The 15,484-nt window shown below is 42.4% G+C and overlaps 1 protein-coding gene across 9 annotated transcripts in view; it reads left to right on the top strand.

Annotated features, from left to right (window-relative positions):
• The window catches only part of MMEL1 (membrane metalloendopeptidase like 1), a 68,528-nt gene that overhangs the window by 44,373 nt on the left and 8,671 nt on the right, over nt 1-15,484 (top strand). For all 9 annotated transcript variants that reach the window (XM_038376755.2, XM_043499892.1, XM_038376753.2 and 6 more), the window contains 9 exons: nt 1,884-2,020; nt 2,607-2,700; nt 4,116-4,244; nt 4,984-5,082; nt 6,305-6,388; nt 6,702-6,805; nt 11,286-11,344; nt 13,835-13,954; nt 15,044-15,177. In XM_038376755.2, the coding sequence (XP_038232683.1) occupies nt 1,884-2,020; nt 2,607-2,700; nt 4,116-4,244; nt 4,984-5,082; nt 6,305-6,388; nt 6,702-6,805; nt 11,286-11,344; nt 13,835-13,954; nt 15,044-15,177 (960 nt within the window). The remainder of the gene's footprint in view (nt 1-1,883; nt 2,021-2,606; nt 2,701-4,115; nt 4,245-4,983; nt 5,083-6,304; nt 6,389-6,701; nt 6,806-11,285; nt 11,345-13,834; nt 13,955-15,043; nt 15,178-15,484) is intronic.

The following is a 15,484-nucleotide window of genomic DNA, read 5'->3' as shown; positions in this document are numbered from 1 at the left end:
ATATGTCAATGGGTTATTATTATCTGTGTAAACAGTGAAGGATGGTGCCTAATATAAATTGCCCATTTTGGAGCCAGGAACTCCACTTTCCCAGAGTGTAAATTGTATCTTTTTTTCTACAGGAGAAAGGGTCCTGGAGCCATAGGTACCACCGTAACTTGCCCTCCTGTTGATATAACACAGCTCCCAATCTATCAGAAGGTGCCTCTGTATGTAATATGAATGGCAGGGCTATTACTGGGACTTTGTGACTTTTAGAAACTATGCCAACACATTCAAATTTTTTCTACTGAACATGGGGAAAAACCATTCACAAATGACTCTGGAAGGCTGGTGACCTGTGTCATCTGGCCCTTTTGTCCAATGACAGAACTCGCCACCTTATGAGTTGTGACCAGTAGGACACTGTCGGTACTTTCCCACCATCTAGCAGCTGAAAGTGTATTTCAACCCACCCACCCCATAGGAAACAGAGGTGCCATAAGAAGCTGTGAGCCTCAGGCTTTCATCTTTTTCCGGCAACTCCATGAGTTCACTTCCTGGGTCACTGAGAAGATTTGCCTTCACCCACTGGTGTGGCACTATGCATTCCCGTGTCCCACAAAGCTGCTACTTTAACTGCATTCAGAATACACCAAACTACTTTTTTCCCCACTGTGAGTTAGCTTAGCGTGCTCCTTTGGCAACAGTGAACAACTACTTACTCTCCTTTCAATATTACAATTATACTCACAGTTACCATGCCTCTGTTCAAGTTTATCTATACCAGTCTTTACCATGTTTGTATGTCTACAAGTCCCCTGGCTTTCCCATTTCCCTGTTTATTTTTGATGACTGTCTCTCTGTGGGACCTTTGATGCTGGTCGGTCACGCAAGGCCCTTTGGAGTGACAGGGATATAGTTTCCCCTCTAGTCCACTATTTTGGGGCCTCCTGCTGAGACAACATCCATCCAGACTTGTAGTGACTCTTCACCCCATCGTGAAAACAACAGTTGCAGATATTGCCTTTGTCCTCTTTCTGGAAATGGGGATGGCCTCGCCCCCACAGAACTCTCTCTTGGGTGGATTGGAGTGGCCTGTTTCCGTCATGATGGGGTGCCCTCAGTACCACTTTGATAGCACTGATCTCCATTTTAGACTTGTCTTCAATTCTCCAATCTCATCTCCTCTGGTTGGTGCTACAAACGGATTTTTTTTTAAAAAAAACCTGGTGCTGCTTCCTTGTCAGTCTCTGACTCACCAACAACAGAGGCCTCTCGCATGACATTAAGTTCTGTCACTTTTCCGCATGCCTGGCTTGCACTTCGTGCTGTTTATCTCTTTCCTAGCCAGTTACAATGTTCAATGGCTCCAACAACACTTCATCTGTGACTGAATTATCTTGGAGATAGGGCAACATCACAGTCCAGATTTTCCTATTCTGCAGCCCAGGAGACTGAATGGAGGAGCATATTTTGCAACCAGAGCAGGAGGAAAGATCCCAGCTTTAGCAGGGCAGGTTGGCTCCACACTTAAAGAAGCAAAGGGATCAGATGCATGCTTATGGCATATTTAAAAAATCTGTATCTATATGTAAGGCAATAAAATATGACAGGCTCTTGCTTTTGGTTCCACCGATACCTAAGAGACTTTCTGTCTTCTACAGCCAATGCAAGTAGGCACTATTTACAAATATTACAACACAAGTTACAGTAGGACCCTTAGTGTTGATGGACAAGTAAGGCGACAGTTCTATAGGCAGGAGTCCTCTCTATTGAACATGCCCTGCTGCTAGCCCCAGAGCGTCCAGTCCCAGATAGCACAGTGAGGAGGCAGGATTCCATTGTAATAGGTATAAAGAAAAGCTTGGAATCGGTGTGTCTGCCTCTCTCTGCCCTCACAGGAGTTTAACTGGACTCTCTTCATCCAAGGCATCATGTCTTCAGTAAACGTTCAGATCCACCTGGATGAGGAGGTAGTTGTGTACGGCATGCCCTACCTGCAGGAGCTCAAAGCGATTATCTCCAACTACTCAGCAAGGTAAAGGTCCTGGGAAAGAACTGGGGCTAAGGTAGAAGAGATGGGGCACCATCAGGCGCCAAATGGGCCAAAGTGGGAATAAGGAGGGGGTTTTTCCTGGCTATGCCACAGACTCCCTGGTGAAATTATGTCACATTTCTGGGTACTCCATTCTATAAATTAGGGATAACAACCTTACAGGGGTGTTGGAAGGCAACATTCATTGAAGGGTGGGAGGGTCTCAGCCTCTAATTGACTAGTGTCATAGAAAAGAAACGAGGGTGTGGTGTAGCTCACGTTACATTCTAAAAGGAAAAACAGGTGGAAATTAGAAACTTAGTCCCCAAAGAGAACCAGGAAATGGGGCTGTGTCGAGTGATGCAGATGGTCTGGCTCCTCTATGCATGTTGTGCATTCTGGATGCTACTGCAGCTAGTCAGCTGTGCTAAATAAAAGCAGACCCCATGGTCCCCATAGGTGTTGCAAGAAACTTGGCAGCCATTGCTAGCCCTGTCCTCTGCATTCAGACTAAAGCTTGCCCTTTGACTATCTGCATTAGAGTGGCCCATTGCATGACATTAAACTCCGCTTTGCTTTCTACCCACAGCACCATCCAGAACTACCTAGTCTGGCGACTGGTGGTTGACAGGGTCAGCAGCTTGAGTCGGCGTTTCAAGGACGCCCGGGCCAACTACCGAAAGGTAACCCCCTCCCTTCCCAAAGAGTCCATTCAGCTGTGACATCATTCTGCATTAGTGGCCTTGAACCCATCAGCAGGACATCATGATCCTAGACAAAGGGCAGCCAGTCCATATCTGCACAATGAACTTTAACCAAATCAACATTCTAGCCTCTGCTTTGAGTGAAATGTTGGCTCAGTGTGTGAAGTTTAAGCTCAGATCCAAACACCCCCAGAGTCTGGAGACGTTAACATCTGGAGTTCAGGGGCAGGCCCATCCCTAGTGTTGTTATCTAGGTCTGTTCTTTTTTGAGTTAAGGTTGCAGCTGGATGCCTAGACATGAAAAGTGAAAAGTGAAGCTGAATGAACAATTAAGATGTTTCGGTTTCTTTCAGCCCCACTGGGAAATGGGTCCTGCATCTCCTTGGACCTACATATGGGGATGGGCCAACATACAAATCCCATCATGTCACTAGGAATAAGAGAACCAGATCAGATAAACTAAACAACAACTTTAGTATTAGACTCGAGATGGGAACTGAAATAAGCCTTTTATGGACATTCAAAATACCATGGGAAAGTCTGGGTCAAACTGAACTCCATAGGCTCAGGGCTTCCAGGTAGACCTTTCTTGGATACATATCCTCCAGCCCATTTGACATTAGCCCATCACTAGTGACAACTTTTCCAACAGACCATTTGTTTGAACCATGATTGCAGGAGGGCAGGAACTCTCCCTGAGATGCCTTCACCTCCTATATATTGTGAAGCCCAGGGGTTCTCAACATTTTTCTTTCTGAGATCCCCCAACATGTATAAAAACTCCATAGCCCACCTGTGCCACAACAACTGGCGTTTCTGCATATGAAAGCCAGGTCAGGGGTTAGGAGGTAGCACATGCCACTAGGGGCCCCATGAAGCTAAGTTGTCTAGGTTTTGGCTTCAGCTCCAGGCTTCAGCCCCACATGGTAGGCTTTGGCTTTTCTGCTCTGGGCCCCAGCAAGCTAATGCCAACCCTTCTTGGCCGAGCCCCTAAAACCTGCTTATGGTCCCGGACCCCTGGCTGAGAACTGCTGGTAAAGCCAACACATGTATGAACAGGGGTGGGTATCATGCTTAGCTACCAAGGTGAGGGGCACTACAGAAATTCCTTAGGCAGACAGATAGATGGAGAGACAGATAAGCCACGAAATGACAGCGTGGTGGGACAGAAATTGAACTGTACTCATACCACCTCCTAATAGTATCCTGTGCACAGTGGATCAATGGAAGAAAGACCAGAGCTTCCAAAGAAATAAAACTAACATGTGAAGGGACAGAAGCTGAACCGATGCGGGCCTCTCTCTTTGATTAGCCCTCTTGCCCTTTAACAACTTGGAGTGGGGCTGAGGGGAAGGTACATAGGCAGAATTGATTCCCCAGCATTTCTCTTCCAGGCACTTTATGGGACAACACTGGAAGAGGCCCGTTGGCGGGAATGCGTGAGTTATGTCAACAACAACATGGAGAACGTGGTGGGAGCTCTGTATGTCAGGGAGACATTTGCTGGTGAGAGCAAGAAGATGGTATGTAGTTTACCTTTCATGCTATCATAAGCCCACAATTCCCATGGATCCCCTTATCCCCCACCTCCACTCCCACCCCAAACCTATGGCCTAATATCTGTTAAATATGTACACAGTGCAGAGCTTTAACATAACTCAGGGGAGACAGACAGGATTAGAGTTTCATTGTTCCTAAGGCAGAAGTTATGGGCTCTCTCTTCTGAGAGGGATTTCACCTTGTGCAGATAGTCAGCCACTTCCTGACAGAATACCAGCAGGCCCCAGATCCTCTCTTTGTTTTGTTGGGAAATACTGAAGACGGTCCCCCAGCAGGCCAGTGCTAAAGCTGAGAACAGACCCGAGTGCCAGTGTTCTGGTCTAGTACATTATCCACTAGGCCAGACTGCTCAGATGGGTCAAGCTATGTGATTTGTGATCTTCCACATACTTTGCCTCCCAATGGTATCCCAGCATGGTTAGCTGCTGAGCATGATGCCTATCTCTTGCCTGCCTTTCAGCTCCTCCAGTTTATGTCTCCCACAGTTCAGCCAAGTCAGGAGACACACATAACTGAATCTTGGGAACTATGCTAATCAGTCAGAAGGTAGCAGACACAGGAAACTCATTTATGATGTATATTTAAATGTGGAGCGCTATGTGCTATCACGAAGCATTTGAGGAGATTATTCTTCATTAGGAGCCTGCTATCTCTCTAGAAGAAAAAATAGGATGATGAATTTCTTACTTGTCTCTATTGTAGGTCCGAGACTTAATAGACAAAATCCGGGAAGTGTTCGTTGAGACACTCGATGAATTACAGTGGATGGACGAAACATCAAAAGAGAAAGCTCGTGAGAAGGTCAGAAATAACAAAAAACCTCAATATCCTGTGCAGGAATATCAGAAGATTGTGTCATATTTTGCAAGACTTATTTTTCATCCCTTAAAAAAAGGGAGAGAGAGAGAGAAATAAAAATCCACTTTCACAATTACCCATAATTTTCTCCAAGATATTGCCTTTGATCCTTTATTTATTTAGCTTTCAGCATTTTTTATTTTCAAACTATAATAGAATCTAATGTAAAATATCACATAAAAGTGGTAAGTCAAAGAAACCCAAACAATCTACGAGTTACCTAAAAAAGAGCCAAATGGGTAAAACTAATTAAAAAGAAATATATTAGTAATAAACTTCCAAAAGATTAGGCCAAGTTTCCTTAAATTCTTCTTGTGTATGAATCAAATGAAGAGCATCCTTTTTGATGCTAGCCAGTCCATCAGGCCAATGCGTTGTTCCACAATATGAAGGTATTCAGATGTTTCCCAAATGGAAACTTTTGCCTATTAAAAAGTTCTTGCTTTGCAGTAATGTTGCCTCTTTTCAAAAAGTATTTGGGTCACTCTATATCTCATTGCAAAAGGCTGTGCTTTTTCAGCAATGGGGTGTTTGAGGATTTTCATTGCAGAGAGTACCATATCCGGTGCTTTCTCTGAGGGAGTCAGATGTAGCATAAGCTGACAATATGTTTAAATAATGCAGCCATATGTTCATATGGAATGAGGAAGCAGAAGGAACCCTGTGTTAATTTCATATCTTGTTGGACTATTGACTTCAGTGGTGTTGCATGAATTGGATCTGGAGCCAATTGCTGTTGAAGTCAATGGGAATCATCCATGGGTGTTGAATCAATTTTTTTAGGGCCCTTCAGTGGAACCTGGATCCAGGCCACAAATGAGGATAGAATGTGTCCCATGGAGATTCAAAGTTAAAATGAATCCCATTCCAGTCCCCACTGACATCACTTTCCTCTGAATTCAGGAAACCCTATATAAGTGCACCAAATGCTTGTACCCAAGGCCATCACCCCTGAACCACTCTTGCACACATTTTCAATATTTACATCAAATACACTCTTTGTTGGCTCATCATATGAATATTGATTAGGCTTAATTCACCCGGGGTGTAACTCCACTGAAATTAATGGACCAACACCAGCAATGAATTTGATCCATTGTCTGCAGCGATCCAGATTTTTTTTTTTACTATTGTGAGACCATTTGTGGGCTTTCTTTTCTTGTAGGCAATGGCAATTAAAGAACAAATTGGCTACCCAGACTACATTTTGGAAGATCAGAATGAAAAACTGGAACAGGAATATGCAAATGTAAATATGCGACATGTACCTGAACAGGGTTAATACAAAAGCGTTAACATATTGCATTGCTATTTACAATGTTAAATGCCTGTGTTACTGTTGCCCCAATCAGGACCAAGGCCCCATTGTGCTAGATTCTGTATAACACATTCAAAGACCTAGTCCTTGCCCCCAAACAGCTCCCTATTTAAGAAAGAGCTGGCCATCTGTTTCTATACAATGCATAACTACAGGACAAATATTTCATAGCAACATCCTATGGTTAAAGGAAATTCTCCATTAAAAGAAACTTGATAATATGCTAGGATTTGTATTTCTTCAGTTAAACTTCAGTGAGCACAAGTATTTTGAAAACACCCTGGAAAACCTGAGGGCTGGAGCCCAGAAGAGCTTGAAAAAACTTCGAGAGAGGGTTGATCAAGATACGTAAGTGTCCAGACTGCATGGCTGTATGAGCACCCCAAATCCTGGAATAATGCTTACGGACCACCCTGGCGCTAGAGTGGTGGCACTGCCCTTCTTCACTCATTTCAGATCATTACGAATACTTTTGTTTGTGGTTGTCTAAGAATGGGGCATTGTGAGAATTGAACAAATAGCTCTTTGTCTGCCCCTAGTAGTAATGTACGTAAGAGTGGCTACATGGGATCATTCAGACCTTTTGGAATCTCAGTTTAATCCTTCACAGAACCACTTTACACACCATTATATTACCATGGACCGACTTATTACAAACACTGTGACTGATCTTCCTGGCAGGGGAGCAATGAGGAGGGGCCAGCTTGCACCTTGGAAAATGAATAACTGAAAGGAGATAAAAACCAAGGCTTAAAATAGCCTTTCAGACTCCAGTTCCCAACCCATCTGGGCTTTGTAGATGTTTAGATATGGATCCAGAACTGAACTTTTAAGCTCAAACCCATCTTTAATTAAGATAATTTATTGCTATGGGGGATGAAGCATATAAATATCAGTATTTTCACCCCAACTATTAGAAATATGAATTTAATAGGCTGAGAATGTAATTTTTATTATATCAGTGTCATGGCTACAGGGCTAGCTGCACCTCTAACCCCTTCTCTGGCCTCTCTGAGCCCACCCCATCAAATGTCAGGCCTCAGGCCTTTACCTCTCTAAGGTGGAGTCTGACAATTCCCCCCTTCTTGCACTGGGTCCCAAGCTCGAGCATTGCAGTGTATTGACTATGCTTCCCCTGCAAGACCACTGGGTTCATGTACCTGCAATTCTTCCCTTTGAGAGCTTAGAACCAGCAATGAATACAGGGACCCAAAACAACCTTCCTTAAAACAGGTGCATTAGAATCATAGAATCATAGAATCATAGAATATCAGGGTTGGAAGGGACCCCAGAAGGTCATCTAGTCCAACCCCCTGCTCAAAGCAGGACCAAGTCCCAGTTAAATCATCCTAGCCAGGGCTTTGTCAAGCCTGACCTTAAAAACCTCTAAGGAAGGAGATTCTACCACCTCCCTAGGTAACGCATTCCAGTGTTTCACCACCCTCTTAGTGAAAAAGTTTTTCCTAATATCCAATCTAAACCTCCCCCATTGCAACTTGAGACCATTACTCCTCGTTCTGTCATCTGCTACCATTGAGAACAGTCTAGAGCCATCCTCTTTGAAACCCCCTTTCAGGTAGTTGAAAGCAGCTATCAAATCCCCCCTCATTCTTCTCTTCTGCAGACTAAACAATCCCAGCTCCCTCAGCCTCTCCTCATAAGTCATGTGCTCTAGACCCCTAATCATTTTTGTTGCCCTTCGCTGTACTCTTTCCAATTTATCCACATCCTTCTTGTAGTGTGGGGCCCAAAACTGGACACAGTACTCCAGATGAGGCCTCACCAGTGTCGAATAGAGGGGAACGATCACGTCCCTCGATCTGCTCGCTATGCCCCTACTTATACATCCCAAAATGCCATTGGCCTTCTTGGCAACAAGGGCACACTGCTGACTCATATCCAGCTTCTCGTCCACTGTCACCCCTAGGTCCTTTTCCGCAGAACTGCTGCCGAGCCATTCGGTCCCTAGTCTGTAGCGGTGCATTGGATTCTTCCATCCTAAGTGCAGGACCCTGCACTTATCCTTATTGAACCTCATTAGATTTCTTTTGGCCCAATCTTCCAATTTGTCTAGGTCCTTCTGTATCCTATCCCTCCCCTCCAGCGTATCTACCACTCCTCCCAGTTTAGTATCATCCGCAAATTTGCTGAGAGTGCAATCCACACCATCCTCCAGATCATTTATGAAGATATTGAACAAAACGGGCCCCAGGACCGACCCCTGGGGCACACCACTTGACACCGGCTGCCAACTAGACATGGAGCCATTGATCACTACATTGTTTATTTGACGACAAGAACAAAGCATAACATGAGAGAAAAGGATTTTAAAACAGTAAAAGGCCCACACACGTGTAGCTAGAGTCTAACCATCCTCTTCTTGGGGACCCCGGTAGGTCTAACTTCCCCTTTGATCCCCCAGCCTCTGGAGTCTGGGTTCACCTTAGCTCTCCCTCCCTATCCCTGAGGGCCTATCTAGGAATCCAGCCCACAGTCTTTGTTCTGTCAGCTCCTGGCTGCCCAAAACCAGTCTGGTGAGGGCTGTGGTGGGACAGAGCCAGAGCGTCCAAGGGAATGGCCCAGGCATTGTTTCCCAAGCATTTGCTGGGAAGGGTATATCTGGTTCCTCCCCGCCCCTGCTTTGGGTGTGCATTTCCTTAACATCCTGCTATTCAATATGTGCATTGTGTAAACCCCCTCACAACTATTAGACACACAGAGAACATACAGCATTCAAAAACTATTACAAGCAGCTCCAAATCCATTACAGGTGGCAAGACGAGCTGCTGTTGAGTAAGGAGCATCGTCCCGTAACATTAGCCTTCAGCATGAGTGGTTTTGCTGGTTACGGGCAGCAGCAAAAAAGCCAACAACTGATTGGTTGTTTGCGTGCTAGTAGGCCTCCATGCTGCAGGAGGATGTTCCCAGGACAAAAGGAAAGGCAGAAGCAACTCCCAAATGCATTTGATTAACACCTCTATTTATATAACACAAAATATGCAGTTAACAAAGGTTTGGTCTGGGATCTTGCTTCTATTGAAGCCAGTGGGAATTTGACGTAAACTTCCAAGGAAGCAGGCTCAAGCCTAAAATCATGATCTTTTCATAAACAATGATTTTAAGGATTTTGCATTAGAATAGTGCAGCCAAAAGCCATTCAGTTCAGATTAAGATGTGGAATAAGTGTCCTGATGTCAGTGCCTTGCACTGCAGCCATTTTCTTTTAATCTAATATGCAGAATATACCTACTAAAACCTGAGTTGGTTACAGTATCTATCACTCATAGGTTGATATTTTGGGAAATTGGCTGTATTAAGCAATGGAAAAGTCATATCATTTGATCAAAAGCCCATTGGACTTAAAGGGAGCTTTTTTTCACTGACTTAATGAGCTTTGGGTCAGGCCTTCTTTGTGTGGTAATTTGGTAGTGTGTGGAGTTATGTCTTTCATTTTTCGTGTATGATTTGTAGACTTCCAGCGAAGTCCCCTTGCAGGCTTGGAAGGTTTTCCCAATAAGCCATAAAACCACTTGTCAGTTTAGATTGTTAACAGTTCATTGTTTAAAGACCCAAATTGAAGAAGATTTTATAACTAATATCTTATTCAGCATCGTATCAACTACTTATCACAGTCAGACGGAATTCCTATGTTCACATCCTGGAAGTGTCCCTTTGTAGAGTAAAAGGAAAGTTTTTTTATTCCAAGTCTCCTGGCTAGTCATGACTTAGTGAGGTCTCTCTGGGAGATGCTATGAAACCATATTGTGATGTAGCCATTCATTATAGACTGAGGAGGGACTGGGAGCTATTCCAAAATCACTCTGAAATACTTCAAACAGGAATTACTTATCAAAATTAGTACTCACTATGAAAAATCGCAAAAAGAAAAGGAGTACTTGTGGCACCTTAGAGACTAACAAATTTATTAGAGCATAAGCTTTCGTGAGCTACAGCTCACTTAATCGGATGCATTTCGATGAAGTGAGCTGTAGCTCATGAAAGCTTATGCTCTAATAAATTGGTTAGTCTCTAAGGTGCCACAAGTACTCCTTTTCTTTTTGTGAATACAGACTAACACGGCTGCTACTCTGAAATCTATGAAAAATCGGTTTCACAATATAGATGGTAGTACATACCTGGTTCTACATTTGTAATGACTTACTCTCTGACTGTTCTAATTAAACATTTTCAATAGACAAACTTTGTCCCAGTTCTCAGTGTAGGTAAATGCATTCTGCTGCCCTAAACTTCCCCTCTGCATTTTTATTTAGATGTTGTATTCTTCATTTCCTGTCTTAAACTGTTAAATTGCAGTATTATGAACTGTTAAAGAGCTACCACATTCCACCCCACTGGTGGCTGCTTAGCAATAGCGAGCAAAATGATACCTGGCTTTGATTTGGGATCCTTTAGGCTGAACGGTGTCATATAAACAAAAGAGTGTTATCATTTTCCAGTCTGAGTGTCTTTGCTGAACAATTCCCAATTGCTTTCTTCTCCTCCACCTCCCATTTTATATTCAACCAGCGCTTTCTGAAGGAGATTAACTCAATAAAGAGAAAAGGAGTACTTGTGGCACCTTAGAGACTAACAAATTTATTTGAGCATAAGCTTTCGTGAGCTACAGCTCACTTCATCGGATGCATTTCGATGAAGTGAGCTGTAGCTCAGGAAAGTTTATGCTCAAATAAATTTGTTAGTCTCTAAGGTGCCACAAGTACTCCTTTTCTTTTTGCGAATACAGACTAACACGGCTGCTACTCTGAAACCTGTCAATAAAGAGAATGTTTATAAAAATGACTATATCTTTACGTATTATTCTTTCTAGATGGATCATTGGTGCTGCCGTGGTCAACGCATTCTATTCCCCCAACCGAAATCAGATAGGTAGGTTTCAAACCATTTTGACTGATCAGCAGAATTTAAGAATAATTTTGTGTGTGAAACAATGCATGTTAGGGGTGCCATGCGATTGCCCATATGAAGCCCAGACTGAACATTTGTAGCACTCCTATTGCAAGGTGGATGGGCTGTTCTGCTCAAGCCTTTGTTTTGCTGATGAATATTCAACTCACTTAAACTTAGCAGAGTTGTTTACATTCCTTCACTGAAATAGCCTTGTGTTTGACAACCTAGAAAGGAACAGCCACCAAGTGAGTGCCAACTTCAGGGAGTAGTGAGCACTCACCATGTATTTGAGGCTATTTAATGTCTCTGCATGCCTGGGAAACTTAAGCGATGCTCCAAGCTTTGCTGTTTGTGCAGATGGCACTGAAATTATTTTTATGAGAGACACACAAGATTGAAGAAACTTGCCTCAGCTAATGAGACATCAGACTCGTGAGAGCTTCCAGATCTATAAAAGCTGTGACTAAAACATCCTTCATTGGATTGGGCCCATATGAAATGCTAAGAAGTACCAACTCCTCCTGCAAATACTCTTGCTTCCCCGGTTCCACACACTCCCTGGCCAATAAAACCAAGGCTCATTGTATCTAGGGTCCAGAGCAAATGTACCTACCAAGTTCTGGTTTCATTTTTCACAGAGTTAAAATTTCTGCTCCTGTCTTAGTGGGAACTGGTTGCCTTTCTTCTCCTAGTGAATGGTCTGAGTACACAAAAATCCTTCTTTACAGAAAAAGGGCTTTGCATCTCCCTACACAAATTTTTGCTATGTGTTTTTTTTCCTCACATTTTTCACTTATTAGAAGCCATCTTATTAGAATGACCCATTAGAATGACCCATTTGCAGCATTAATTCCTTCTTGAAGCTCAAACTTGTCTCCTCTTCAATGCTTGGAAGGAAGAATAAACCCCACTGCCGATATATTAGGCTTTTGTGTGTAGGTGTGGAGGAGGCTAGAGCTATTCTTTCCAAGGCTGTCATCCGAAGTACAGTTGACACACAGTAGTAATTCCTATGGCGTACACCTTAAACATTAAGCCTCAGTGTTATTTGTAGGCCGCATATGATGGTTAAGCTTTCTGTTAACAAAACTAAAGCAATAAAATATCCATTAGCTTCCCCATAAAATGGCTCCATGATACAAACTGAACATAGTTCATTGGGATAGCAAAGAGGAAAAAATGTACAGGTGAGCCAATATTCACATGTAATCCTAACCCAGGGTGCTTGGTGTGTCTTTGAGTCAGATCTGCTGCCTTTAATGACAAATACAACATTTTAACTACCTCTGTGCCAGCCCCATCAAATTTAATACAACTATGGGTCAGGAGTCAGGGTGAGGGCCCATTCTGCCTCCTGCATCATTTGAAGGATTTTCAGTTCTGTTCTGATTAAAACCAGTTTTTTTCTAGTGAAGTATTGCCATCTATATTAAATAGCCTTTTTTCAAATAACTTTTTTTTTTTTTTTGTAAACCCTTGTTGGAATTGTAGACATTTTTTGTATTTCATGAAAAAAATCTGACTTTTTCAATATTTTCTCTACATTTTATCAAAGATGTTATTGCAATTTTTTGTTTTGTTTTGTTCACCCAAAACCTGTTTTTGTTAAATTTTCCAAAAAAACAACCTGCAAAAACCGACGACCACTGCAAATGGAGCCATTCTGAACATTTCAGAATGAAATCAGTTTTGGAGTGTTCGTGTGAAAATAGGTTTCATTCTGTGACCTGTTCTCATTCGGACTGTTGATGCTCTTGTGATGACATTAGGAGCAGACAAAGCCAGGTTGATCTTCAGATCCCAGGCTCAGGCTCAGCTTGTCAGCTTGGGGGGTCAGGGGTGGAATTATCTTTCAGCTTGTAACCTAAACAGTTCTTTGCTTGATTCCCTAAAAGGGAATAGATAAGGAGATTCTACTGTGTAATTCTAAGTCTCTTTTCTAATTACAACTGCACTTTAATGTACAAGATATATAAGACTAAACAAGCTGAGCTGGAAGGGAAATTTTGCTGGGTTTTCAAATGGGAGATTTTAGAGTTACTGATTTACTACAAAAAGAAAAGGAGTACCCGTGGCACCTTAGAGACTAACAAATTTCCACTCTATACGGCTAAATTCAGTGCCTTGCATAATGACAGGTTTCAGAGTAGCAAATAGTAGTAGTAATAGTAGTAAATTTGTTAGTCTCTAAGGTGCCACGGGTACTCCTTTTCTTTTTGCGAATACAGACTAACATGGCTGCTACTCTGAAACCTGATTTACTACATTTACCATTTAAGAATGACTCCTTGCACAATCAGAGAGGCAGAGCTCAATTCACATGATCATCATCAATGAGTTATAAGTTACATAAAGCAAGTGGCATAAACAGAGGAAACATTTTCTTTTTGATCCGCTTCCAAAGGCTGACCCATCTACAGAGCACACACAGATGAAATTATCTGAACCTCTCTCTCTCTTGTTTTGCAGTGTTTCCTGCTGGAATTCTACAGCCTCCCTTCTTTAGCAAACACCAGCCACAGGCACTAAACTTTGGAGGGATCGGGATGGTAATTGGACATGAAATTACTCATGGTTTTGATGACAATGGTGAGAAGAGGCTAAAAAATTATCTAAGCAAAATATTCCTTTTATAATTGCATCGATCACACAGTAGAAAACTAGATGTGGGTGGTAATAGTCTATCTGCACTACAGATGTGTGATTTAGGGTAAATGATCCTTGAACCAATCAGAGAAAATAAGGATAATGAATTAAATTAATGGCAATATGCCAGAAAATCTGTTACTTTTACAGCAGTAAAGAATCAGAAACACTGTTAGTACTAGCCTGTGTGCTGCCTTTCAAAGTAATATGAAATCTGTGAAACGCATTCTCGTGGCAGCACAGTGAGACACAGAATCCTGACCCCTGGGGTCTCTTTATTTTTAAACCCATTTGTTAAAAAATAATTGATTTTGTCATTATCATTGACAGGGGCCTAAAATGATTTTGGACATTGAGACTCAATTCTGATACTTTTTTTTTTTAAATAAACAATAATTCTTTACACATAGGCTTTATTGAATGTGGCTTTTACCTCTATGAGCCCTATATAATTTAAACATAAAACGCTTGCTGTAGCTGTCTGTATACAGATCCATACTGAGCAAGAGGTGTGCTCTGAACAACAGGATTAGGAACAGAGACACCAGAATCTTGGTCTTGGTTTGCTCCCTCTCTGGCTTTGGCAAAGTCACTTTGACCCTCAGGTTCCTCATCTGTCAACTGCAGAGAGCACTTTCTGTATTTTCAGTTGGGTTGCAAGGATTTAGTGGCTAATTAGGAATAGTATTATTTATATCACAGACGTGCATAAGAGCTGTAATCAGGATCACAGCCATATTGTGCTGGGTATTGGGAATTCGCATAGTAAGAAATAGTCTCTAGCCCTAAGAGCTGATGCTCAAAATAGAGAAGATACAAGTGGGTGTAACAAACACACAGAAGGGAGGCAGGCGGGAGACAAGGGTACTAGGGAATGGAAACGTGTTTAGAAGTTGCTCTGGTTAGACTGCTAAATGTACCTATAGAAACTGTGTGTCAATATTTAAAGCTGGCAATCAGTCAGGGTCTCTGGACACATAGATCATTTCACCCTGAAACAGTCTCTCCTCCATTCTTTGCTTTCATGAACAGGAAGAAATTTTGACAAAAATGGAAATATGTTTGATTGGTGGAGCAATTTCTCAGCTATGCATTTCAAAGATCAGTCACGCTGCATGGTTTATCAGTATGGAAACTACACATGGGAGCTGGCTGGAGGACAGAACGTGAGTACACTCTGCAGGATAGAGAGTGGGTAGGATGCCTTTATGAATTAATTTAGCAGATCGGAAAGCAACTAGTTTGATAGCAATAGAGTCTCAAGCACTTGATCCAAACGCTACAATCCAGGGTTTGAAGCTAGGTTTCTAGAGGTAAAATCACCCCAGTCTTAACTTTATTTCTTATTTTCTTCCAAAGCTACCAGAGCTAAACCAGCCCAGAGAATTAGGGAAACAGAGAGAAGACACAAATTCCTTCTTGATAACAAGAAAAGCTTGATTCCTACTTCCCCAGTTGTAGGAGGTCATTAGT

The sequence above is a fragment of the Dermochelys coriacea genome, chromosome 18 (assembly GCF_009764565.3).
Source record: "Dermochelys coriacea isolate rDerCor1 chromosome 18, rDerCor1.pri.v4, whole genome shotgun sequence".
Taxonomy (NCBI): Eukaryota; Metazoa; Chordata; order Testudines; family Dermochelyidae; genus Dermochelys; species Dermochelys coriacea.
The sequence above is the reverse complement of the archived record's forward strand: the minus strand, read 5'-3'. Positions and strand labels throughout refer to the sequence as shown.